Source organism: Perognathus longimembris, chromosome 5 (genome assembly GCF_023159225.1).
Source record: "Perognathus longimembris pacificus isolate PPM17 chromosome 5, ASM2315922v1, whole genome shotgun sequence".
Taxonomy (NCBI): Eukaryota; Metazoa; Chordata; class Mammalia; order Rodentia; family Heteromyidae; genus Perognathus; species Perognathus longimembris.
This window is the reverse complement of record NC_063165.1, coordinates 51239404-51266869: the sequence shown is the minus strand read 5'-3', so window position 1 is coordinate 51266869 and position 27466 is coordinate 51239404. Positions and strand designations below refer to the sequence as shown.

Genomic DNA, 27466 nt, shown 5'->3' with positions numbered 1-27466 from the left:
ATTGATATCTTTTCTTTGGCCACTAGATTTGATTACTTAAATCTGCTTAGTGTGGATGACATTTTAACTGGCTTTCCTTACGATTTTAATTTTCAAAATTTCAAATCTTAGGAAAATGGAATAGTTATTATGCTAGCCATGCATCTTTTAACTAGATTCAACAACTGTTTGCTTTTTAAAATATTTAAAAAACTGAACTACTAGCTGGGAAATCTGGGGATCACAGTTCAAAGCCAACCTGGGAAGGAAAGTCTATAAGACTTATCTCCAATTAACCACCAGAAAACTGCAGGTGTCACGCTGGCTCAAAGTAGTGGAATGCTAGCCTTGAGTGAAAAAGCTCAGGGACAGCACCCAGGCCCTGAGTTCAAGCCCCAAGACTGACCAAAACAAAAAACAACAAAGAAAACCTAAACTATTTGATAATGAGTTATAGTACTTCATCCTTAAATTCTTCAGCATTAATCTAAGAACAAAAAAAATCTGATGTTTGTGTAACATTAACTTGTGTATAGTCCCATTTTCAGAATTTTTATGTGTCTCATTGCTTCCCATTACTATCTCACCTCAGTTCAGGATTCAGTAGCTATCATGGTTAAAGTATAGTGGCCCACATTTGTAGTTCTAGCACTGGGGAATTCAGAGTCCAGGGCCAACCTGAAACCACATAGTGAATTCAAAGACAGGCAATATTATAGTAAGATCTAGTATTAAGAAACAAATAGTTGGGCACCAGTAGCTCACATCTGTTATCCTAGCTACTGATGAGGCTGAGATCTGGAGGATCACAGTTCCAGGCCAGGCCAGGTGAAAAGTTCAAGATGCCCAAAAGGTGGGCAGTGATTGGACATGCCTTTCATCTCAGCTAAAGGGATTTTGGATAGGAAGCCTAAAATGGACAGATGATGTGGCTCAGCAGTAGAATGCCTGTCTAGCAAGCATGAAGCCCTAAGTTCAAACCCCAGTGCTACCACAAAAGGGGGGGGGGGAACAACTGGATCTTTTCTAGAGTGGTAATAACAAATTTAACAACAGTAAATTTGATATACAGTAATCTAGCCTTGTAATTGAAAGTTCATACTGATTAGTACAGCATCATCTATTTCTATCTCATTATTCTTTATTCTAGTTTTAGGTTCTTCCTGTTGGCAACTCAGAATGATGGATCAAGCCAGATCAGCATTCTCTAACTTGGTAAGATAGTTTCAGTAATACTTCATATAGACATGGCTTTTGTTGAGTAAGCATGAAATTATACCCCTCACTATCAACAGGCATTCTTTACATTTGAACTGATAGCATGATAGATCCCATAAAGAAGAGTATTTCTCAGTCTTCATTGTCATGTCTTGCTGTGTAGCCTTGGCTGGCCCTGAATTTCCAGCCTCCAAAGTGCTAAATTTACGAATGTGTGCCATCATAGCTCGTGGCTGTGTGTGTGTGTGTGTGTGTGTGTGTGTGTGTGTGTGTGTGTACTAGACAAACCTTCAGCCTCCAACCTGAAGATCTCTTTTAAATAAAAAGTTGAAAACTAGAAAATGTATAGGAGACATACAAAACAGAAATCATGAGTGAAAAAGCTGAATGAGCCAGGGACCAGGGGTTCATGCCTATAACTACTAAAGAGACTACAACCTAGAGAAGCCCAGTTTGAAGCCATCCCAGGCTAACAACTAGCTTTAAAATAACCAAAATCTTGGTCTGGAAGCATAGCTAAAGAGTACCAGATGTGAGGAAGAAAGTCAAACAGGAGAATAAAGCAGAGTTCAATCCTTTGTACCTACATAAAAAAGGAAAAAAATAGTAAGCAAAAAGAGCCCTGTGTCAGTGGCTCATGACTAGTTCTAGCTACTCAGGAGGCTGAGCTCTGAAACCAGCCCATGAAATTCTTATCTCCAGTTAGCTACCAAAAAACTGGAAGTGCAACTGTGGCTCATGTGATAGAGTATTAGCCTTAAGCAAAAACACTCAGGGACAGTGCCTAGGACTTGAGTTCAAGCCCCAGGACTGGCATCAGAAAGAAAAGATGGAAAAGACTAGTAGCGGGGCTGGGGATATAGCCTAGTGGCAAGAGTGCCTGCCTCGGATACACGAGGCCCTAGGTTCGATTCCCCAGCACCCACATATACAGAAAACGGCCAGAAGCGGCGCTGTGGCTCAAGTGGCGGAGTGCTAGCCTTGAGCGGGAAGAAGCCAGGGACAGTGCTCAGGCCCTGAGTCCAAGGCCCAGGACTGGCCAAAAAAAAAAAAAAAAATGCAATCAATATACCAATAAAACCAAATTATAAAAAAAAAAGAAAGAAAAGACTAGTAGCCCTCAGCTGCCACTTTAATTGCTGGGAACAGAGAAGAATGTTAACTTGAAAGGGTAACTTGTTTTACCTTAAATGTGTGTCAAGTTATACTAGTGGTCCAAGAACAAGTACAGTGCATAATCAGACCTCTTGTAAATGTCTACAATTGCCTTTTGTGTTCCTAACAATTTCAGTTTGGTGGAGAACCGATGTCATATACTCGGTTTAGCCTGGCTCGGCAGGTAGATGGAGATAACAGTCATGTGGAGATGAAACTCGCTGTAGATGAAGAAGAAAGTGCTGACAACAACATGAGGACCAATGTCACAAAACCTAAAAGGTTTAATGGAAGAATCTGCTATGGGGCAATTGCTGTGATAATATTTTTCCTGATTGGTAAGAACAACCATTCGAAAACTTATGTAGATGCTTACTTTGTACCTTTTTAAACATCACTGTGCTGGGGGTTGGGAATATGGCCTAGTGGCAAGAGTGCTTGCCTCATATACATGAAGCCCTGGGTTAGATTCCTCAGCACCACATATATACAAAAAGGCCAGAAGTAGCGCTGTGGCTCAAGTGGCAGAGTGCTAGCCTTGAGCAAAAAGAAGCCAGGGACAGTGCTCAGGCCCTGAGTCCAAGCCCCAGGACTGGCAAAAAACAAAACAAAACATCACTGTGCTAGGGATTAGGAATACAATGATGGCTTAAGTTTCTATACCTGACATTTGCATGTATAATACATACATGAAATTTTGAGAAACAGCCTAAAATTTCTGGTAAATAAGTAATTTATTGGACTAAAATCTTTAAAAACAGTGATTTGCAGTTTTGCTTTCAAGCTACGTAGAATTTAATCAAAACCACTATTTTTAGGTTTAACTGGCAATAATTCCTATAGAGACAAATGAATTTTAAATAAATTCTTAAAATTCAGCTCTAACCTTTTTATCCTTAGGATTCATGATTGGTTACCTGGGCTACTGTAAACGTGTAGAAACAAAATCTGATTGTAGAATCGCAGAAACAGCGACAGAGAATGCAGAAAAGGGATTCTCTGAGCAAGAAGCAGAAGATACATTTCCTGAGCCGCCACCTCATTTGTATTGGGAAGACCTCAGAAACATGTTGTCAGAGAAACTGAATGCCATAGACTTTCTCAACACCGTCAAGTAAGCTTAGGCTCCTTCATAAGTTCAACCTCAGTATATAAACAAATTATTTTTTTATCAGACGAACTAAAAAGTAATAGTATTTCCCATTTGACTACCTACCACATTTTCTCCTAAAAATAGATTTTAGGGGCATTATGGATAAAGTGAAAATATTCCACACAGAAAGAACTAATATGCTTGAGTATATTTAGAAAGAGCCATGGGGGTTAATAACTACGTTGATGATTTTGAAACAAGTTACTTAATCCATGGGTTAAATGTATCTGTGATACTAGGGATTGAACCCAGGGCTTTGAGTATGCTAAGAAAGCTCTATCACTTAAGCCATACCCCCAGTCCTAAAGGTTTATTTACATAAACATTGTTATTGTTATTGTCTTAAATTAATAAGGACTTTAACAAATCTTTTTTCCTCCAGGCAGTTGAGTCAAGATATATATGTGCCTCGTGAGGCTGGATCTCCTAAAGATGAAAGTCTTGGCTATTTTGTTGAAAATCAATTCAATGAATTTAAACTCAGCAAAGTTTGGCGAGATGAACATTATGTTAGGATTCAAGTCAAAGGCAGGTATGTTGAAGGATGATAAACTTTGCTACTTTTTTCTTTACTACTTTGGTATACCAAATAGCAATAGACTAATAGCAAAGAATTTCAAAATAAAAAAGCAAGGTTAAGATTTGGAACTACATTTCAGGCCAAATAATGCAAATGCTAAGTATACCAAAGCTTTTTAATTTTAATTTTTTTTTTCTTAAGATGGGCTTGGTTTAATTTTAACTTAATCTTTTTAGCAGTGCTCAAAACTCTGTGACTCTAGTGAGTGCAAATGGTGGAGAAAACCTGGTGGAGAATCCTGAGGGTTACGTGGCATACAGTAAGGCTACAACAGTTACTGTAAGTAAGACAAAACAGTACATGAGATTTCCCTGAAGAGCTGAACTCAATTGTTTGCTGTTCTTAGGACTAAATACACAAATATAAATTTACTTTTTGAGCTTGGGTGCCCATGGTTCACGCCTGTACTTGGATTCTGAGATTTGAAGGTCACAGTTCAAAGCCATTCCAGGCAGGAAAGTCTGCAAGACTCTTCTCCAGTTTATTAGCAAAAAGCCAAAAGTAGAAGTGTGGCTCAAGTGGTAGAATGCCAACTCTGAATAAAAGAGCCAAGCAGTAGGGTGCTAGTCCCTAAATTCACTTTTGATAGTGGCACCAAAATAAATGTATAAAATAACATTTAAAATTTGAATTGTTCAGAGCTGGGATTGTGGCTTATTGGTGGAGTGCTTACCTAGCGTGCATGAAGCCCTGGGTTCGATTCTTCATAAACAGAAGCTAGAGGTGGTGCTGTGGCTCAGGTGTTAAAGAATGCTAGCCTTGAGCAAACAAAGAATCTCAGGGACAGTACCCAGGCCCTGAGTTCAAGCCCCAGGACTGCTCCCCTCCCCCCCAAAAAATTTGTTCAATATTATTCTCAGTCCTCTAGTGCCTAAGTCAAAATAAATTGCAAGTTCCTAATGTTGGTCTACAAAGCCTTACTCTTACTGTTGTCCTCTTCATTCATTTTGGCTACTCAGACCACCTTGGTGAGTCTCAAACATGTGCCCCTTCTTTTTGTTTTGTTTTGTTTTTGTTGCCAGTCCTGGGGCGTGGACTCAGGGCCTGAGCACTGTCCCTGGCTTCTTTTTGCTCATGGCTAGCACCCTACCACTTGAGCCACAGTGCCACTTATGGCCATTTTCTTTTTTTCTTTTTTTTCTTTTTTTTTTGGCCAGTCCTGGGGCTTGGACTCAGGGCCTGAGCACTGTCCCTGGCTTCTTCTTGCTCAAGGCTAGCACTCTGCCACTTGAGCCACAGCGCCACTTCTGGCCATTTTCTGTATATGTGGTGCTGGGGAATTGAACCTAGGGCCTCATGTATACGAGGCAAGCACTCTTGCCACTAGGCCATATCCCCAGCCCCCTCTTATGGCCATTTTCTATATATGTGGTAATGAGGAATCAAACCCAGGGCTTCATGTATGCGAGGCAAGCACTCTTGCCACTAGGCCATATTCCCAGCCCCCATGTGCCTCTTCTTTATGCAACTTGGCTTTCTAGTCTTCTTTAAACATCAACCTGACTTGCTTTCATCATTTTTTTTAAAGCCCTCCCAATGCTAGATTTTGTCATTGTAGTCTACAGTGCTTATGAATTCTATGAAATTAACAATAAAACAATTTCTACCAGGTCGGGTGATATGTACATTTCTTTCTTTTTTGCTTAGTATAATCTGTTCCCTCTTTTTCTCTCACTCCCTGTCCCCCCACCCCCACTGCCCTTGAGTTGCTTAGTTCGATTTCATCAGTCTGACTTGTTTTCTTGATTTAGGTTTATGCTAGTCTTCTCTAACATCTCATTATTAAGGACTTCCTTTTTTTCTTCCAAAAATAGCTTCCCTCTTATCCCTTTATCCTATCCTGCTTTTTTTCTTCTTTTCATAGTGCTTTTTGCATCAAATGCTTGTTCATTTGTTTCTATCAGATTGTAAGCTACATGAAGGGCTGAGTTTATTGCATTTTCAGACACGCCTCAGAGCCTTGGAGAGTACCTGACACTTGCTAGTGTTTGTTAACTGAAATACATGTGTAAAGTTTCTTCTTACCTGGGGGCCAGTCTTGAGCTGGAGGTGTACCTCAGAAATAATATGCTTAAAAAAAAGTTCAAATAATACATTTGGTCTTGGTTGGTTGGGGGACTAGTCACAAATTGATTCTTTTCTTGTTGGTTGTGGGCTTGAATTCAGGACCTGCAGTGCTGTTCCTGCGATCTTTTTAGCTCAAGGCTAATGCTCTACCACTTTGAGCCATGTTACCACTTCTGGTGTTCTAGTGGTTAGTTGGAGATAATAGTTTCACAGACTTTCTTGTCTGGGCTGGCTTTGAACCACAATCCTTAGATCTCAGCCTCCTGAGTAGCTAGGATTACAGGCATGAGCCACCACCTGCCTCTTTGATTCTCCCCCACTTCCTTCCTGAGGCTTGAACTTGGAGGGGATTTTGCCTGAGCTTCTTTTGCTCAAAGCTAGCTTTCTACTACTTGAGCCACAGTGCCACTTCTGGCTTTTTCTGCGCATCAACTTGATTCTTTTTAATGTTTGATGTTTTCAATATAAACAAAATACAGAAATAATAATAGCTAGATAGAATGAATTGTTTTCCAGTTAAAAAATGTGTTGGTGCCAGGTGCCAGTGGCTCATGTCTGTAATCCTAGATACTCAGGAGGCTACTAAGATCTGGGGATCACCATTCGGAGCCAACCCCTAGCAGGAAAAGTATTTCTTATCTCCAATAAACTACTCAGAAAAAGCCAGAATTGGTGATGTGGCTCAAGTGGTAGAATGCTAGCCTTGAGCACAAAGAGGCTCAAGGACAGCTCCCAGGCCATGAATTCAAGCCTCAGGACTGGCCAAAGAAAATTTTTTGTCAGGTGTTTATGTGTGTGTGTGTGTCTCCTTAACTTAGCCTGGATCCTGCAGAAAGGAATATAGGTAGATGGGATTGTTGGAGAATAGTTTCTAATTTAAGGAAAGATTTATTACAGGAGACCATTCCTGGTGATTCTGATCAGTTTTGACTCTAGAATTCATGGCTTTGATGCCTCTTTGTTTACTTTTGAAGACTTCTATAACTGCTTTTATACCATAACTCTCATTAAAATCTGTCTTTGTTCTAGGGGAAACTTATTCATGCTAATTTTGGCACTAAAAAAGACTTTGAGGATTTAAGATCTCCTGTGAATGGATCATTAGTGATTGTTAGAGCAGGGGAAATCACTTTTGCAGAAAAGGTAAGTATGTGTAATTAAATACATTGGTATCTTATTCTTTGATTTTTTTTCTTGTTATATTTTGAAAAAAACAGCAGAGTTAAATTCTCATCTGATAATTTCTTTTATTGAAGTGTTCAACGGATCAAACTAGTCCCAATTACTCACATGTTATAAGGATACTTCAAAATGATAGCATATTCACTTGGAATATTTTGCAGCTATTGCTTTCAGTAAAAATAAAGTAAAATCCCTGTATGTGGTTGTCATAGGTTTGTAAGGAAGGAGGATCATGAATCCCAGGCCAGTCTGGGCTGACTGGTGAGACCCTGCCTTAAAAAAAAACAAAGAAAACACAAAGGAGCTACCTGTATGTGATTGGCTCTTTGCTGTAATAATCCCAGCTATTTTAGAGTTAGAGTCAGGACGAGGAGGAGAATCTCAGTTCTGTAGAACTTGATCCATGATGGTCCTGGCATAAAAATGAGGCTCTGTTTGAGAATTGACTAAAAAAAAATGGACTGGGGCATGGCTCAGGTGGTAGAGGACCTGCCTAGCAAAGGAAAAACTAAGTATCACTAAAAAACAGTAATTTTTAAGATGCTTATTTAAAAAAAAAACTTAGGTAAAAGCTTATAAATTGTCTGTGTAATCCAGGCTTATGTTTATATAGAGTTTGGTTGTATCTGACATAAAAAACAAAAACAAAAGATAATGGTTGATTTCTCTTCCTTTTAATTAGAGAAGTAATTCTTTATGACTTTTAAAAATGGGTATCTAAACAGTAAGTAAATCAAGTAGTACTTCAAGCAACCAATTATCAACAACAAAACAGCCCTATGAAGCTATGATTCTGCCTCCCCACACCACCCCTGAGTTCTGTTTCCTGGTCACTCTTCCATCGTTATCACCTTTCTTTGCAATCGTCCTTTTCTTTCCTCCAAATTTCTAAATGATAAGTTTACATTTACATTGCCTTTCCTTTATTAGTCAGCTCAAATTCTAGAAAGTATAAACAGCCCTTAGAATCCTTTGACACACTTCTCTCTTTCACACTTTCAATGCAGTTTTATCTCAATGCATTTTGTTTTGAGAAATGAACACTTTCTGTCACTGTTATCTTGTATATATTGTTCAGCTGAGCTAATAGTACGTTATGAGTTTGATTCTTACTTTGATTCCTTTTTTGGTATGACTAGTTCTTCCCAAATGCCAAAAATATTGAAAAACAAATAACGTATAGATGTGTTTGGGGAGCTTGGGGGAGTGTTGGAGAGCTCTCTGGAAATTCTTCTGTAGGCAGATTACATATGTGGGTTTTTGTTTGGATGGTTTTGTAACATTCAGGGCACTCACTGTCATATAAATAAATTTAATGTTTGTTTAAACGCAGGGTTTTTGTTTTTCCTAGATGTATGCATAAGCAAATATTTGGGAGTGTTGATCTAGTCCTTTGTTAAGTTTTGTCCTTAAGCACAAAGTCCAGTATGATATTTTCATTTTTCGTGATCAGCTCTTTACTTCTTGCGTTTGTGTGTTGTTGTTCTTTTTTTTAGGTTGCAAATGCTGAAAGCTTAAATGCAATTGGTGTCTTGATATACATGGACAAGACTAAGTATCCCATAATTAAGGCAGATGTTCCATTCTTTGGACATGTGAGTTCTTATTTAATAAGTTTTTGAGTTCTCTAAATTGTTAAGGTTCCATGTTTACTTGAAGTAGAACTCAGATCTTAATTACGGTTGGAAGAGTTGTAGCAGGAATTGTGAAGGTAAATTCTTAGATTTTTTTTTTGAAACATTGTAAAAATGCCATATCAGTAGTGCCTTAAATTGAGAATTCCTAACAATACTTGTTAAATACTTCTCAGTACCTTAAATTGAGAATTTTGCAGCACAATATTTAAAATGTTATATAGTAGAGCTATTTAAAATTTGAGGCTTTATGATGCTAAATAAAGGTTGAATGTGAATCTTCTAGGGACCTTCTTGGACTTCTAAGTGCTAGATAAAGCTAATTGTTATTTTTTTTACTAGGCTCATCTGGGAACAGGCGACCCTTATACACCTGGATTCCCTTCTTTCAATCATACTCAGTTTCCACCATCTCAGTCATCAGGATTGCCAAATATACCTGTCCAAACAATTTCCAGACAGTGTGCAGAAGAGCTGTTTAAGTAAGTTTTTATTTGGGAGAGGGACAAATACAATAATATGCTTACGCTAATTAATCAACTCTTATAGGCTATGTGCCAGTGTCTCACTCTTCTTTTTTTTTTTTTTTTCAAATTTTTATTATCAAACTGTTGTACAGAGGGGTTACAGTTCCATACGTTAGGCATTGTCACTCTTAAAATCAAAATCCTAGCTACTTAAGAGATTGAGATCTGAGTATCAGAGTTCAATGCCAGCCTGGGCAGGAAGTCTGTAAGCCTCTTACCTCCAGCTAACCACCCCAAAACCAGAAGGGAAGTGGCTCAAAGTGGCAGCCTTGAGCAAAAAGAGCTCAGGGATGGCATCCAGGCCCTGAGTTCAAGTCTCATGACTGACTAAAAAATAAATAAAACTTAAAAAACAAAATTGACTATAATTTTCCACATTTGGATACTTTTGATATGTTTAACTGTTGGTATAGATGAATGAAATTTTTCTTCTGTACAGATTTTGATAATAGATATTACGTTTATAAGCATAAGAATTCTTGCCCAATTTACCCAGTGAACTCCTTATGTAGTATAGCTTCTACTTGAGTATCTTGTTGCAAAAGCACTGTTGATTGCAACCACCCATTTAATTATTGGGCATTTTGTATTGAGATAAAATTCTGGATTGCCTTAATTCTGGCAGCAAAGTACAGTTGAGTATCTTCAGTTCTTACAATAGTTTCCAGATGTTTTTTCATAATTCCTTTGATTTGCCCTTTCTAGTAGTGATCACAGGCTCATATGTGTAGTACTAGTCACTCAAGAGACTGAGATCTGAGGATCTTGATTTGAAGCTAGCCAAGACAGATGAATCTTTGAGAATAACCAGCAAAGAGCCAAAACAAGCATGGCTGAAGTGAGCCAGCCCTACTCTGAGTTTACTTCAGTACTATCAAAGAGAAAGAGAAAACTAGTAGCTAACCTACCACCCAACCCAGCACAATGTACACACCTGAAAAAGTCTGAAATGGAAGGATCATTAAACCCATGTTCTATTTTTTTTTTTTTTTTTTTGGCCAGTCCTGGGGCTTAGACTCAGGGCCTGAGCACTGTCCCTGGCTTCTTTTTTGCTCAAGTCTAGCACTCTTCCACTTGAACCACAGCACCACTTCTGGCCGTTTTCTGTATATGTGGTGCTGGGGAATTGAACCCAGGGCTTCATGTATACGAGGCGAGCACTCTTGCCACTAGGCCATATTCCCAGCCCAAGCCCATGTTCTTGAGACTAACCTGGACAACATAGTGATGCCTGTTTTTTGTGTGTGCTGGCAGTGTTTTTTTTTTTCATTCACAGCAGGCACTATACCAATTGGGAGGTGGGGGTGGTTAATTAGAAATAAGAGAATTTGTTTTCCCAGGCTAGCTTCATATCTCATTTCTCAGATTCAGCCCCCTGAGTAGCTAGGATTATAGACAGGAGCCATGGGAACCCAGTAGCCCTACCTTTAAAAGAAAGAAAAGAACCAGTCTGATTGGGGTACCTATCATTAAATTTTATCTTGATGTAGATACTTCACACTTGGTATTATTATAGGATGAATATCTAATTTCAGGCTTTAAGGATTTGTTTACTTGGTAATATAGAACAAGTTATTCTAGCCCCTCTGAACCTTCTTCAATTTAATTAGGTAGCTGTGATACATCTTGTTTAATATAGTGGTCCTTAAATAAATGAAAAGCTTTATAAAGTACTGTGACAATGATTCTGCATAAGGCATTTGTTAGGTGATTCTTACTAACTCAATGGTTGGAATAAGTTTTTCCAAATCTTTTTTAAGTCAGTCCCTTATTTTGAAATAAGTGTTTTCACTTATTTTCTAGATGATGTATCGGAATTAGTAATACTTTTACGATATACACATAAGAATATGTATTACTATTGTTAGTAGAGAAAGTTGGGAAACCCAAAATATATTAACAGATTTATATGAGACCATTCTTAGCCCATCCTGGTATGTGTTTCAGATGTCAGGTATAGTTTGTTTGTTTTTTTGCCAGTCCTGGGCCTTGGACTCAGGGCCTGAGCACTGTCCTGGCTTCCTTTTGCTCATTAGCGCTCTACCACTGGAGCCACAACACCACTTCTGGCCATTTTCTATATATGTGGTGCTGGGGAATTGAACCCAGGGACTCATGTGTATGAGGCAAGCTCTCTTGCCATTAGGCCATATTCCCAGCCCTCAGGTATAGTTTTGTCTCTGGCAGAAAGGCAGAAATCACATGAATTTTTTTTTTTTTTAAGGGATTCTAGTCTAGGCCCTTTAACTTGGCCTGGGTACTATCCCTGAGTTTTTTTTTCCTCCCAAGGCTAGTGTTCTACCTCTTGATCCCAGCTCCACTTCCAGCTTTGTCCTAGTGGTTAACTGGAGACAAGAGTTTCATGGACCTGAAAAGCCAGCCCTGTTTGGCTTTAAACTGTGACCCCCAGATCCCAGCCTCTGTAGTAGCTTTGATTACAGACATGAGCCACTAGTGCCTAGCAAGATTTTTTTTTAAGCATTAAGCTAGGAAGTAACTCATGTTTACTGCCTAAACATTAGAGTAAAATCAAAATGGTTGGTCACTAGGGAGTAACTTTTCTCTCCTCTATGATTTTGATCTTATAAACTTGAGGGGAAGTAACAATAAATCATACCTGTTTTCTGCTTCTAGAAATATGGTAGATGAATGTCCTGTTACCTGGAGAACAGATTCTTCATGCAGAATGCAGTCTGCAGAAAACCACAGTGTGAAGCTCACTGTGAACAATATGCTAAAAGAGATAAAAATTCGTAACATCTTTGGAGTTATTAAAGGCTTTGAAGAACCAGGTAAGGAATTTTGATATGTAGTTATTCATTCCTTTTCTTTTGATTATTCTTACTTCTAATAATATTGTCAGCGAAGCTTTATTCGCTGAAAAGAAGAGGTCTCTGGGAAATTGACATGTTAAAAACTGATTATTATAACTAGAAAAATCTTTTGTTAGTGACTGAACCATATAGTTGGTAAGCACAGGGGATAAACATTCTTTTACTTGTTGTAACTGTCTGAGTTCAAGGAGTCATGCTGTTTTAATAATAATAATGCTCATGCTCTTTTAATCCCTGGTATCATAAAGCAGATCTGAAGTTAGGCTTTTCTATTTTCATTGCATACCCTCCTACTTATGTGCTTATTCTAGGCTTCAGTATTAGTAAGGTTTTAAGTTCTGCACATGATCATTTTCCTTTTTTCCTTCTAAGATCGCTACGTTGTAGTAGGAGCCCAGAGGGATTCTTGGGGTCCTGGAGTTGCAAAGTCCAGTGTGGGAACAGCTCTTTTGTTGGAACTGGCCCAGACATTCTCAGATATGGTCTTAAATGGTGAGTATAAATTTAAGGCCTTTAAAAAATCTCTGTGCTACATTTAATTGTATTTCCTTGCTTTGCTTACTTTATGGTCTTCTTATGCTAGATCTTTTAGTACAAGGCAGATTAGATTGCCTTTTGACTTTGAAATGAATCCCAAGAAGTGTCATCATGACATTAGGACTCATCTTGAGATGCTGGAAAGTATTTATACCGAGTCAAAAATCCAAATGGTTCTTAATTAAGTAATCTTGCTGAAAGTAAAGTAGTGGCATATTTCTATAGTGATGTGATAAAACCAAAGCCCAACAACTATTATAATTTTGTTCTGCCCATTTTCAAGTCTTTTTCTCTGGTAGTTATTGTTGCTCTCTCCTACTTATTGCTTCCCACATTTTTAAAGTGCCGTTCTTTTTGTAGCACACGTTGTAGTGCTTTTATAGAAAGTACAGGAGTACAGAAAAGTAAATACCTAGGGAAATTGGGGTGGAGAGCAGCTGCATAGGTAGCCTCAAAAGTAGTGGTCAGTGGTTGAGAATATGGCCTAGTGGCAAGAGTGCTTACCTCCTATACATGAAGCCCTAGGTTCGATTCCTCAGCACCACATATATAGAAAACGGCCAGAAGTGGCGCTGTGGCTCAAGTGGCAGAAAGAAGCCAGGGACAGTGCCCAGGCCCTGAGTCCAAGGCCCAGGACTGGCCAAAAAAAAAAAAAAAAAAGTAGTGGTCAGTGGCTGGTGAGTCACACCTGTGATCCCAGCTGCCAGAGGATTATGGAAGAAGACATCCCAGGCAGAGAAGACTGAAAAACTCCAGTTCCAGTTAACCAAGTAGTAGACCCAAGCAAACTGAGTGAGAGAGTGAAGGGCTGAAAATGCAGTGGCCACAAATTTAGTTTGTCTGGAAACTCTGTCACTAGAATTTGTGAAGGATCATTCTATTTCATAAGTAGAATAAACATGTTCAGCCAGATGTGGTGGGATTATTCCCAGTTGGGGGACTGACGCAGGAGAATTGCTTAAACCCACCAATTTTGAAGCCAGGCTGGGCAACATAACAAGAACCTATATATGAAAAACAAAACCCCCCAAACCTTATGGTTTCAAATACCTCCTGGTCTAGAGATTAAAGGGCTCAAAGAATGGAATTGTAAAAGAGCAACTACCATTAAGTTGGTCCCCACCATGTACTAGAAATTAGTGCTTTCATGTGAGGAAGGAAAGGAAAAGAATAACTAGCTTGAATTAATCAGAACTTTCTGATTTATCTGTTTCCTAACTTTATAGCATAATTTTGTTGTTGTTGTTGTTGTCTTCCAGGTGGCTTTAAACCTATTAGAAGCATTATTTTTGCCAGCTGGAGTGCTGGAGACTTTGGAGCTGTTGGTGCCACTGAATGGCTAGAGGTAGTTACATGTCTTTCCTGCCCCCAATGAGTTTCTGAACTCACTGGCTCTTTACGTTTTATTCAACTATTACTGTCTTTGTGTAGTAGATCCTAGCAGATTCCAGATTTCAAAACTGGTAGAATAGCTACTAGTAGTTAGTGCTTTTTAGATGATGAGTACCTATTCATATTAGTATTTTCTCTTCTAGGGATACCTTGCCTCTTTGCACTTAAAGGCTTTCACTTACATCAATCTAGATAAAGCTGTTACTGGTAAGAATCCTTTTCATTATTTATGAATTCAAGTAAACTACTTGTGAAATAGTGGTACTGAGCTTTGAACTTGACCTCCCAATACCTCATTGGGCTACATAAGGAGACCCTGTCTCAAAAAAAACAATAACTGCTTTATTAGAAAGAGGGTAATGTTAAGATGTTTTGCAGGTACCAACAACTTCAAGGTTTCTTCCAGCCCACTGTTGTATAAACTTATTGAGAAGACAATGCAAAATGTGAGTTGAATGCATATCTAATTACAAGTTGCCAAATTACATTAGATGGAAACCATTCTCAGTTATCAATAACAAATTCAGGATAAACTCTAAAGCAATATTAAGTAATACTTAGCTTACTGCCGTGTAGTCAATGGAATCATGTGAGCTAAAGGTATTGGATATATGAAAGGCTCCAATCTCAGAATATATAGTCTGTTTGGGAACATGTGAAAACACATGAGGCCATAGGGAATTGTCTAAATCAGTAAGGAAGGTTTAAATGGACTTGGATAAAGCCAAAGGATGTATGCATTGAGAAAACACAAACGTGAATGACCATAGTTGAATGAGAGAGGAATACATGAAAGAATATTTGGCTTCATGAGGTTAGAGGTATGTATAATATAGAGATTAAAGTTGGAGCAAAACAAAGGCACTAAATGTTGGACTTCATGTCTCATAGGATGTTAGTCTGATAGTACAAGACGGGCTACAAAGAGGGGAACAGAAATAAGATATTGTCTCATGTAGACTACAGAACCTTTCCAAAATGTGGTTAAGCCTACCTAAAAATGCTGAGTCGGGTGCCAGTGGCTCACGCCTATAATCCTAGCTACTCAGGAGGCTGAGATGAGGATTGAAGTTTGAAGCCAGCCGAGGCAGAAAGGCCTCATGAGTCTGAAGATTCTAAATCTGGAAGTAGAGCTGTGGCCTTGAGCAAAAACACTCAGTGTCCAGGGCCTGAGTTCAAGCCCCATGACTCACAGAATAAAAAGTTAAGGGGCTGGGAATATAGCCTATGGGAAGAGTGCTTGCCTTGTATACATGAAGCTCTGGGTTCAATTCCCCAGCACCACATATGTACAAAATGGCCAGAAGTGGCGCTGTGGCAGAGTGCTACCCTTGAGCAAAAAGAAGCCAGGGACAGTGCTCAGGCCCTGAGTCCAAGCCCCAGGACTGGCCAAAAAAAAAGCTAAGGAACACAATCTGGGCACTGGAGGCTTATGCCTATAATCTTTGCTACTCAGGAAGCTGGTCTGAGAATCACAGTTTGAAGCCAGCCCAGGCAGGAAAGTCTGTGAGACGCTTAATCTCCAGTTAAGTAGCCAAAAGTCAAGAGCAGAATGTGACTTGAGTGGTAGAGCATTAGCCTTGAGCAAAAACACTAAGCAAGAGTACACACAAAGTAAAGGAGGAAGACATAACTAAGGAACTAACTACCATTATAGCAGGAATGATTTAAGAAATGTGAGGTAGGCTAGCTAGGAGTGTAGTATAGAACTTAACTAGCATAGGAAAGATGCCAGGTTCTAGGACTGGGAATGTGGCCCTAGTGGTAGAGTGCTTGCCTCACATGCATGAAGCCCTGGATTCAATTCCTCAGCACCACTTATATACAAAAAGCCAGGAGTGGCGCTGTGGCTCAAGTGGTAGAGCGCTAACCTTGAGCATAAAGAAGCCAGGGGCAGTGCTCAGGTCCTAAGTTCAAGCCCCAGGACTGGCCAAAAAAAAAAAAAAAGATGCCAGGTTCCATCACATGCTAGGATGAATGAAAGAAATACTTTCATAGATACATGATTAATAAAAAATTATTTTAGTAATAAAGTAATATTTTATTTTCCAGGTGAGACATCCAGTTAATGGGAAGTTTTTATATCAGGACAGCAATTGGGTCAACAAAGTGTAAGTTGAGAAAAGCAAATGAACAAGCTTGATAGAAAAGCAGAATTATCCAGTAGTATCTACTGCATTCAGTAACATAACTTTGCAGTGAACTATAGATTCTGCTTCAAAATTTAGTAGGAGGAAAGGGGAGGATTCTATGGTACTGGCTTTTAAAGAAAAATCTGGGCTGGGGATATAGCCTAGTGGCAAGAGTGCCTGCCTCGGATACACGAGGCCCTAGGTTCGATTCCCCAGCACCACATATACAGAAAATGGCCAGAAGCGGCGCTGTGGCTCAAGTGGCAGAGTGCTAGCCTTGAGCGGGAAGAAGCCAGGGACAGTGCTCAGGCCCTGAGTCCAAGGCCCAGGACTGGCCAAAAAAAAAAAAGAAAAATCTAATGATAAATTTTCCCTTTCCTTGCAGGGAGAGATTTTCTTTGGATAATGCTGCTTTCCCATTCCTTGCATATTCTGGGATTCCAGCAGTTTCTTTCTGTTTTTGTGAGGTAAGTGTGAAGAACAAGAATAATTCTGGAGAATTACGCAATCTATCGTCTTGTGTTTAAGACCAAGTTTCTTCAAGTGTTTGGAAAGCTGTATGTTTATACAAAGTAGTCCCCTTTATTTCATGTAGTTATTGCATGTTTCATTATCAGTTGTAACAGACTTAGCTTGATAGCATTCAAATTTACTTCTAAAACTGCAGTGGATTTTAATAAGAAAAAATTGCTTTAAAAATTATCTTATACCTGAGCAGGAAAGTCCATGAGACTTACTGCCAATTAAAGCTGGAAGTAGAGCTGTGTGGCTCAATTGGTAGAGCACTAGCCTTAAGAAGGAAAAAAGCAGCTCAGTGGGAGCACCCAGACCCTGAGTTCAAGTCCTACAACTGGTACATGTGTGTACACACAAAATTAGCTTATATAGTCAAACAGATTTTTGTCCTGTACTAGATTTTGATAGTGTAGGTATAGGATATTTCCATCAAAGAAGTTCTAGGTATTTGTCTAGAAATGTTCTCAAGCAGCAATTTATGAATAAAAGCACACAAAAAATCAAACAGATGTAGGGTTGTCCTGAGACAAAACTTTGAACTGATGAAATTATAGCAAATAAGATTTGGGTTGGTATGACACTGTGGCTCAGGTGGTAGAGCACTATCCTTGAGCACAGAAGAAGCTCAGGAATAGCACCTGGTCCCTGAGTTCAAGCCCCAGGACCAGCAAAAAAAAAGAAAGAAAAAAGCTCAAGTTAGAAAGCTGCTCATATATAGTGAGGTCTTGATGGGGAGAGATCATAGCATTAGCTTTAGAGAGTAGGGTGGAAGCTGTTGACTTAACATCAAATTTCAGGCCAGTGGAGGCCAAATCCTTTTTTTGTGGCCAGTCCTGGGCCTTGGACTCAGGGCCTGAGCGCTGTCCCTGGCTACTTCCCGCTCAAGGCTAGCACTCTGCTACTTGAGCCACAGCGCCGCTTCTGGCCGTTTTCTGCATATGTGGTGCTGGGGAATCGAACCTAGGGCCTCATGTATCCGAGGCAGGCACTCTTGCCACTAGGCTATATCCCCAGCCCCCCAAATCCTTTTTAATCACCGATGTTTTAGCTAAGAAAAGAGAGAAAAGTATAAAGGGATAACAGGTCTGAATTTGGAAATTAACATGGCTGGAATTATCTTGACCTTCTGCTAGAGCAGGAATATAGAGAATATTAAAAGTAGGCATAATACGTTTAATCATTAGGAGGAACTGGGTATCAGGTCCTAGGGTTTATGATTTCTGTGATCTTCAGAAATCATGTTTTTTCGAAACATTTAAATGTAGCTTGAGATAATCAAAAATCTAGTAGTGCTGGTTAAGAGATGCAGTCAGAAGTTATACAGTGTTAATGAGATTTTCACAAGGACAATAGTAGGGTATAGAATTAGTAAGAAGCACTTAATAAAGCTGCCTAAAGAAACAGCAGTGTATTGAAAGGTAACATGGATGGATGGACCAAGTGCTTCTTGATTATTAAGAGGAGTCGTTTATTATATTGGAGACATCCTCTTTCCCCATTAAAACGTGCCAGATTTCCCAGAGAGAAGAGCAAGGGATGCGGCTTCAAGGTATTTGGCTAGAAATCATTTGAGGGTACAGAAGTAGATTAGAACCAGGATGGCATCTTAAAGCAGCAGACAGGAGGTAAAAGTGGGATGAGATCTTATTAGAAATAAAGGAGGAGTGCAGTATTTCACCTTGTTAAAGCCAGAATGGGGCTCCTGCTCTGCCAACCATGAGTATAAAAGCATCACTCTGTTTTCCAGGACAATGATTACCCTTACCTGAGTACTAAGGTGGATACCTTAGAGATGTTGACTCAGAATGTTCCTCAGCTGAACGCCTTGATGCGTGTTGCTGCAGAAGTGGCTGGTCAATTCATGATTAAACTCACCCATGATATTGAGTTGGACCTGGATTATGAAATGTATAACAACAGACTGCTCTCATACATGAGAGATCTGAACCAGTTCCGAGCAGACATAAAGGTGAGTACTAATTAAAATGTGTATGTGTGTGTGTGTGTGTGTGTGTGTTGTTGTTGTTGTTTGTGTGTTTTCTGATCCTGCAGCTTGAACTCAGGGTCTCTGAGCACTGTCCTTGGCTTCTTTTTGCTCAAGGCTAGTACTCTACGACTTGAGCCACAGTGCCACTTCCAGCTTTTTCTCTTTATGTGGTGCTGAGGAATCAAACCCAGGGCTTCATGCATGCTAGCAAACCCTTTCCCTCTAAGCCACATTCCCAGCCCTCTTTTCTTAAGTTAACTTATCTTTAACTGATTTTTTTTAAAGTGGCACATGAGAAAAAATGTACATTATTGCCATTTATCATTGCTTATACGATTTCTAGTAAAAGTATCAAATTCCTTTGTGCTAGCTTTTTTTTTTTTCTGTTTTGGTACTGGGGATCAAACCCAGGACATTGCACTTGCTAGGCAAGTGCTTTGCCACTGAGCTACATCCCAGCCCTGTGCTAGCTTTTTACAATGAAATACATTGTTTTCTTGAGTCACCTCATTCCACAGTAGCAGACCAAGAATCTCTTTTATCTATCTTTTTTTTTTTTAAGTCTTTCTAGTTTTACGCAACTACCTTTATTATTTTCTGATACTCTGAAAACCAACTTTGCTTTTCTTTTGTTTGTCAGGATTTTGAATTCGTGATCTTTTTACCTTATCCTCTAAGATGATAAGCTAAGATGACAGGCTTGTACCACCATGCCTCACTAGATCATGTATATTACACTTATAAGTGAGATCATGTAGTTGTCTTTCTGTGCCTGGCATATTTTGCTAGAGACATAATGGTCTCCAGTTACTCATAGTGGCACATGTATGTACCAGCCACAATTTCTTTGGGCGTTTCTCAGTTATTTCCTTGTTGAACAGTGCTGTAAGAAACGTGGAAGTACAGCTTTTGTCCCATGAATGGTATTATTGTGGCTTTGGTACTTGTTTTTGTTCTGAATTGTTGGGGATTGAACTGTGGTGGGCCCAAAATAAATTTCAAAGTTAACTGAAGTATTGCCTTGCTTAGATCCGTAACATTTTAAAAATTGTTACTATAGAGCTGGGACTATGGCCTAGTGGCAAGAGTGCTTGCCTCCTACACATGAAACTCTCAGTTCGATTCCCCAGCACCACATATATGGAAAATGGCCAGAAGGGGCGCTGTGGCTCAGGTGGCAGAGTGCTTGCTAGCCTTGAGCGGGAAGAAGCCAGGGATGGTGCTCAGGCCCTGAGTCCAAGGCCCAGGACTGGACAAAAAAAAAAAAAAATTGTTACTATAACGGTGTTATACAGCGTGGTTATAGTTATATATGTCAGATTAGAATCTATAATATTTGAAAAAGAAATTGGGAGACTGTGGGTTACAGATTGAAGAAACCATAGTAAGTATACAGGGGGATTTCATTGTTACACCTCCACAAATGTTTGCACTACATTCCAGTCTCACCCCTATTACCTTCCTTTCCCTCTTCCCACAAAAAAAATCCCCAACAGGTTTCATTGTTCCATTTTCATAGTTGTAGTATTCAACCAGTTTTCAGTTACTGCATATGCATGAGTTCTGGGGCTTGAATTTGGCCTGGGCACTATCTCTGAGCTACTGTACTGTTTGCTTGGCCACAGTGCCACATACAGCTTTTTCTGTGATGAATTGAAGAGTCTCACAGACTTTCCTGCCCCAGCTGGCTCCAAATGATGATCCTCAGATCTCAGTTCCCTGAATAGCTAGGATTACAGGCGTGTGCTACTGGTGTCTGGCTTCAGTTAACTCTTGATTCTTACCAACCTATACATAAGTAGATCTTGGAGAAAACAAAGATCCCAATCCTGAGTTTATTAGGCTTTCAGTCTTTCAGACATGGGCTTGGAAAGAGAGCAGTTAGTACTTAAGTTTTATTTAGTGTTGATCCTGTGAGTCTAAAAAAATTTTTTTAGCCACTTGATTTTGTAATACCAGGAATAGGTCTCTTAATAGAAGTAAATCACTGATAATCAAATCTTGAAAATAAGTTTAGAAATGGGACTTACCACATAGAAATAACTGGATTTTGAAGTCCATGTTTAAAATTTTTCCTCATGGGAAATAATATATAGTGTACCAGGATACTTTTGCTAAATATTTTGAATTTTTTAATGAATTATTTTGGTCTCTGGTACAGGGTGCTTAGGCCTACCTTGCTGAACTTTTGAGTTTACACATGGGTCACTTCTTTGTTTATTTTGTTTTTGTTGCCAGTTCTGGGATGTGGACTCAGGGCCTGAGCACTGTCCCTGGCTTCTTTTTGCTCAAGGCTAGCACTCTACCTCTTGAGCCACAGCACCACTTCTGGCTTTTTTTTATGTACGTGATGCTGGGGAATCAAACCCTGGGCTTGATGTATATGAGGCGAGCACTTTACCACTCATTAGGCCATATTCCCTTCCAGTCCCCCCCTTCCCCCCCCCCCCCCCCCCCCATCCCTGGGCCTTGGACTTGAGCCACAGCAGCACTTCTGGCCGTTTTCTATATATGTGGTGCTGGGGAAGGGTCACTTCTTTTTTTTTTTTTAGTATTCTCAGTTGTCTGAATTAGAATGGCATATAAAACAATATCTTTCTAATAGTGGATTTAATATCTTTCTATATCAGGAGATGGGCCTGAGTCTACAGTGGCTGTATTCGGCTCGTGGAGACTTTTTCCGTGCTACTTCCAAGCTAACAGCAGATTTCCATAATGCTGAGAAAACAAACCGATTTGTCATGAGGGAAATCAACAATCGTATCATGAAAGTAAGTAAGCTCTTAGAAAAGGAGGAAGTATTGAACATCAGTAGCTATAACCCAAGCTAACACTAATTTCGCTTGCCTTAGGTCTTTACGTACTTTCTCCTGATTTTCTTGGAGAAACGGAGGATGTGTTAAAACCTTTGGTTCCTGCTCCAACCAAAAATCTTAATAATCAAAACCATCTAAGATTCACTTCAACAAAGGAATTGATGGTTTGCTTTAGTTTTTAACTTGGAGGATTAGTAGCTTGGTTCTCAATGTTCTTGGATTCAGGGAGATTGTAACATTTGAAGTACGACAGTGACATCTTTATATGTTGGGCCCTTCCCCAGACCACAACACATTATAAGCCATCTTGTCTGTGTCTTCATAGGTGGAGTACCACTTCCTGTCACCGTATGTATCTCCAAAAGATTCTCCCTTCCGACACATCTTTTGGGGTTCTGGCTCTCACACTCTCTCGGCTTTACTGGAGCACTTGAAGTTGCGTCGGAAAAATAACGGTGCTTTTAATGAAACACTGTTCAGAAACCAGTTGGCTCTAGCAACATGGACTATTCAAGGAGCTGCAAATGCCCTCGCTGGTGACATTTGGGATATTGACAATGCGTTTTAAAGGTGATCCCAATAGCTTATACATGAATAGGATAGTCTTATTTCCAGACTTGTTTTGGTTGTGCTAAATTTTCTGTAGAGCTACAAAACCTGTTGAAATTCTACCCAATCATTTGAAATACTACTAGATGTCTTTAGGCAGCAGCTTTTAATACAGGGTAGGTACCTGCACTTCAAGTTAAAGTGAATAACCACTATGTTCATGACAGAGTATCTTCTCAGATTATCTCTTGAATCTTAAGTGCTTTGTAATTCTATCTGCCTCATTGTGTCATACTTACAAAAATGTTAGAACCAGTTACATGTATTATTGCTCTAAATTCTAAGGATCCATGAGCTGGTTGGTACCTTTTTAGGTGGAAGGAAGAACATAGTATCTGCTGAACATTCAAAGTGGCATATTGGTGTGGTCCTCCATCTTCAGTTGATGCTAAATAGATGTCGGGTTGTAAGACCTTATTCTCCAAATGAAATGTATGTCCTTCCATAAAGATGTATCTGGTTTCCACATCACTCAATGAAACAGTTACCGTCTAGAAGAGAGGACTTGTTTCCTTGCCAGTGAGGTCCTTTCCACTGGTTGAAGTGAGGTTCCACTTGCAGGAATAAGGCCTGAATGTGTTAACCTCCATGATATTTATGAGAGAAGGAGACCAGAAGCCAAAGACTTAGTATATTTTCTCTTCCAGTGACCTCTGCACCATAGCTTTTCTTTATTTAGTTCTTCCCCCCCCCCCAAGTATTCTGAAATAGAACCAGCTATAGGCATTTAATTTCAGACTCAGTTTGTCAGACTTTAAAGAACACACTGCCAAATTTTGGCCAAAGTGTTAATCTTCTGGAAAAGCTTTCTATCATTTTGGCACTGAGATATTTATTGTTTATTTATCAGTGACAGAGTTCACTATAAATGGTGTTTTTTTTTTTAATAGAAGATAATTATCGGAAGCAGTGCCTTCCATAATTATGACAGTTATACTGTCGGTTTTTTTTTAAATAAAAGCAGCATCTGCTAATAAAACCCAACAGATACTGGAAGTTTTGCACTTAAGGTCAATACTCAAGGGTTTTGGAAAACAGCCACAAGCCAAATAAAATAAGCAAAAGACTTATTTAAATTGGAAAATAATTATATATAGGGATTGCCCATGAAGTGAGACTTCTGTTTAGCTGGTCAGATAAAATGATAATTCTCCTGAATGCAATGAATTGTGACCAAGTTATAAATAAAAGGCTGTGGTAGAACTTGTGATACAAAAATTTTATATCTCAATTTTTTCAAAGTATAACTTAAATTCTAATTTTGCAAAATTTCCAGTACCTTTGTCACAAACCTAACTCACATTATCGGGAGCAGTGTCTTCCATAATGTATAAAGAACAAGGTAGTTTTTGCCTACCACAGTGTCTATATCGGAGACAGTGATCTCCATATGTTACACTAAGGGTGTACGTAATTATCGGGGACAGTGTTTCCCATAATTTTCTTCATGCAATGACATCTTCAAAGCTTGAAGATCGTTAGTATCTAACATGTATTCCCAACTCCCTAGAACATTTAGTTTTAGTTGCAGAAACATTGTGGTCATTAAGCATTTGGTGGGTAAAGTTAACTGCTGTAAAGTAGAACTAATACTTCCTTTGAGATTCTTTTTTATTTTTTAATTTAATAAGGGTGTTTTGTTATCTTTGTGGTTTCTCCAGGTCTTCTGTTAGTGGGATAACAGCATACATTTATAATGTTTGCTACTGATAAATGAATTTAACCCTATCCTGTTATTTGCATGCTATCTTCTATAAACTTAGTTCAGGCAAGTTAGAGTCTAGAATTGACCTTTTAGCTTAAAGCAGGAGGTAGCCAGATAGAGAAGGGTATGGGAAAGCAAACCTTGGAAAAGGATCTTGCCCATTAGTGTGGTGGGTATAAATTATGAAGGTACAAACAAGTAAGTTGGAAGTTATATCGGTTTTATTTTCTTATCAGCCATTCTTATAAATGTACTAATGAGTGAGTAGTTTGTGTCATGAGGCAGTTCAAAACTGCCAACGAAAATGAAAGGTCATATGGGGGCTCTAAGGTTCCTAAGACTACTTCAGAACCTTAGATTATTCTACAGCCTTGCCACATTGCACTTCTCAGTATCTTTAATCTTTTTTATTTTTTTTGCCAGTCTTGGGGCTTGAACTCAGGGCCTGAGCACTGTCCCTGGCTTCTTGTTGCTCAAGGCCAGCACTCTACCACTTGAGCCACAGCGCCACTTCTGGCTTTTTTCTAAATATATGTGGTGCTCAGGAATGGAGCCCAGGGCTTCATGTATATGAGGCAAGCAACTCTACCACTAGGTCATATTCCCAGCCCTCTTTAATCTTAATAATGTTTTACCTTATTAGTATACCCATGTGGAAAGGACGGGCTAGGATTCCTGGTTGAATATTATGCACACATACCTTAATGAGAACTCAGTGACTTCAGCATAATAAAAGCACACATTAGTACAGTAATGCCTCTTCAAATAACCCTAACTCATACTGGAGCTGTGGTTCAAGTGGTAGAACACTTGTCTAGCAAATGCTGAATTCAAACCTAGTACCACCCGAAATACCTAACTCTTTTTGGTGAAAATTGGGTTATTTCCAATCAAACATGACAGTAAATAATGAGAAGCTTAATATTCCTAAGTGAAATATGTATCTGACCAGTGACAAACCTGTTCATCCTCAGACTTTTCTCTTGTTAAAGACATTATTTTGTAAAGGTAAAGGACAAATTGAGCTGTGTCTTGATTCACTGTTTTATTGCTCTAGAACTTGCACGACCTTCACTGCATTCTTTAAATTCTAGATTCGTCAACTTACTACTCAACTGTGTCTGTGTAAACAGGTGACATGCCCTTATAATTGTATACAAGCTTATATGTGGAGATTCCTTACCTGATTTAATAAAAATGCTTGAACACGGAGTTGTCATTCTTTAAAGGCTTTTTTTTTGTCTGAGACTAGGACTCTTCCTCTGATGCTTTCATTCATTGGCTGGCACCTGACCACCTGAGCCAAGCTTCTAACCCTGGAACTCTTAAGTTCCTACTACAGAAACGACCAACTCTCCAATCTTTCAGTATAGTTAGTGAATAGATTTGCTCTACAGCGAACTTCAGTTACATCTCTCTGTATGTGCACATACTTGTGTGCTTTTTGCCCAAGCAGCCTGTAAACCCTCCTACCTATATCTCCTGTATCACTGGGATTAAAGCAATTTTGAACTCTTCAAAAAAAATTGAATACCAGTGATTCACACCTATAATCTTAGCAACTGAGACAGATTGAGGATCAGATCATGGTTCGTCAGCCTGGGCAAACAAATCAAGTTGTAGAAGAGCAAGATCCAAAGCCAATCCCTAAGCTACTGAGAAGGCTGAGTTCTGATTATCACTGTACTGACACCCTGGGAACACAAATCTAAGAAACTATCACCAATAAACAAGCAAAAAGCCAGAAATAATTACTTTCAAGATGCCATGTGAAACTATAGATTCTTTTGTTGATGACCCTCTTGTATCCCCTTCCTGTGGTTGTCCCCACACTATCACTGTATCCCATCTGAGTACCCTGGATACTGGTATTCGAACTAGGGAAGGGAAAGGGAATATCAAAATCAAGAGACAAAGGATAAAAAGAAAAATGACTCCAAAAACAATTCTTAGAAAACAATTTGGTGTAAACCAACTGAACAAGTCATGGGTAGAGAAAAGGAAAAGGGGGAGGGGGAGGGGAGGAAATGAGGGAGTAGGTAACAAATTGTTCAAGAAATGTACCCACTGCCTTACGCATGAAACTAACCCCTCTGTACATCACTTTGACAATAAATAAAAAAATTTTTAAGCCAGAAATGGAAATGTAGCTCAGGTGATAGAGCGCCAGCTTTAAGTGGAACAGCTAAGCAAAAGAAAGAGGCAGTAAGCTCAAGTCTGACTTGAAAACTGGCACAAACTTAAAAAAAAATCCAATGAGTTGTTACCTATAAGAAACACATCTTCACGGCTGAGATCTAGGATCACAGTTCAAAGCCAGCCCGAGCAGGAAAGTCCATGAGACTCATCTCCACTTAGCCACCAGGAAACTGGAAGTGGCACAGTGACTCAAAATGGTAGAACGCTATCCTTGAGCTGAAGAGCTCAGGGACAACACCCAGGCACAGAGTTCAAGCCCCACAACCGACCAAAAAGAAACACATCTTGGTGACAAAGTTTAGGGTGAAAACGTGGATATGACCTTCCTTGAAAATGGATCCTGAAAGCAGACTTAAAAGTTAAGGCCAGTAAGAGACTACATATTCCTATTAATAAGGGAATGATCCACGAGGAAATTCCAGTTGTTAACATAAATAACAATAGCAAATAACTACTCCCACGAACACTTGTGGACTTAAAACACTGATACCCCACTCTCACTAGTTAAATAGGTCATCCAAACAAATAAACCTTAGAATTAAATGGCACAATAGACCAAATGGAATTGACGTGTGCACCCACCCCCAAACCCTGTCTCTGAGAACATTTCCTCCTTTAAACCCAGATTCAACCTGTCCTTTTGAGGGACCTTTATAGTCCTTTCAGCATACGACCAGCATGGGGAGGCTGCTGATGAGATACATTGGTCTGTTTACCAGGCAGACATGAGTAGTTGCCCAGTGTTTCCCCAGCTGTGGTCTTCTTGGTCTAATAACCTTTGAAGATGTTAATACTGAGGTGTCTTGGAAATTTTTTAGGTTCCAGAGTCTTGCATTTTTATTAGGACAAACCCATGTTCACAGAAGCTAGAGGATAGTGTCCCTGCTGATAATGTCTCTTATTTACTGTTTCACCAACTTCCCTGGTTTCCTGCCTCCCAAACTCCTTGTCTTTAAGAAAATGTTTGAGGGGCTGGGGATATGGCCTAGTGGCAAGAGTGCTTGCCTCGTATACATGAGGCCCTGGGTTCGATTCCCCAGCACCACATATACAGAAAATGGCCAGAAGTGGCGCTGTGGCTCAAGTGGCAGAGTGCTAGCCTTGAGCAAGAAAAAGCCAGGGACAGTGCTCAGGCCCTGAGTCCAAGCCCCAGGACTGGCCAAAAAAAAAAAAAAAAGAAAATGTTTGAGCCTAGGTAAACCTATTTTTTGTTTTGTTTTGGCCACTGTCCCTGGCTTCTTTTT

The 27466-nt window shown here is 39.4% G+C and overlaps 1 protein-coding gene across 2 annotated transcripts in view; it reads left to right on the top strand.

Annotated features, from left to right (window-relative positions):
- The window catches only part of Tfrc (transferrin receptor), a 30524-nt gene extending 6233 nt beyond the window's left edge, over window positions 1-24291 (top strand). The window contains exons 2-19 of one of the 2 annotated variants that reach the window (XM_048346847.1): window positions 1130-1194; window positions 2489-2690; window positions 3253-3466; window positions 3888-4037; window positions 4265-4364; window positions 7182-7295; window positions 8831-8929; window positions 9311-9450; window positions 12130-12287; window positions 12702-12821; window positions 14126-14211; window positions 14402-14465; window positions 14637-14704; window positions 16311-16369; window positions 16776-16857; window positions 18654-18875; window positions 21524-21664; window positions 22035-24291. In XM_048346847.1, the coding sequence (XP_048202804.1) occupies window positions 1159-1194; window positions 2489-2690; window positions 3253-3466; window positions 3888-4037; window positions 4265-4364; window positions 7182-7295; window positions 8831-8929; window positions 9311-9450; window positions 12130-12287; window positions 12702-12821; window positions 14126-14211; window positions 14402-14465; window positions 14637-14704; window positions 16311-16369; window positions 16776-16857; window positions 18654-18875; window positions 21524-21664; window positions 22035-22277 (2298 nt within the window). In that variant the 5' untranslated portion in view covers window positions 1130-1158 and the 3' untranslated portion in view covers window positions 22278-24291. Of the gene's footprint in view, window positions 1-1129; window positions 1195-2488; window positions 2691-3252; window positions 3467-3887; window positions 4038-4261; window positions 4365-7181; window positions 7296-8830; window positions 8930-9310; window positions 9451-12129; window positions 12288-12701; window positions 12822-14125; window positions 14212-14401; window positions 14466-14636; window positions 14705-16310; window positions 16370-16775; window positions 16858-18653; window positions 18876-21523; window positions 21665-22034 lie in introns of both variants that reach the window. The other variant, XM_048346846.1, reaches the window with a different exon arrangement.
- Window positions 24292-27466: the final 3175 nt, after the last annotated feature.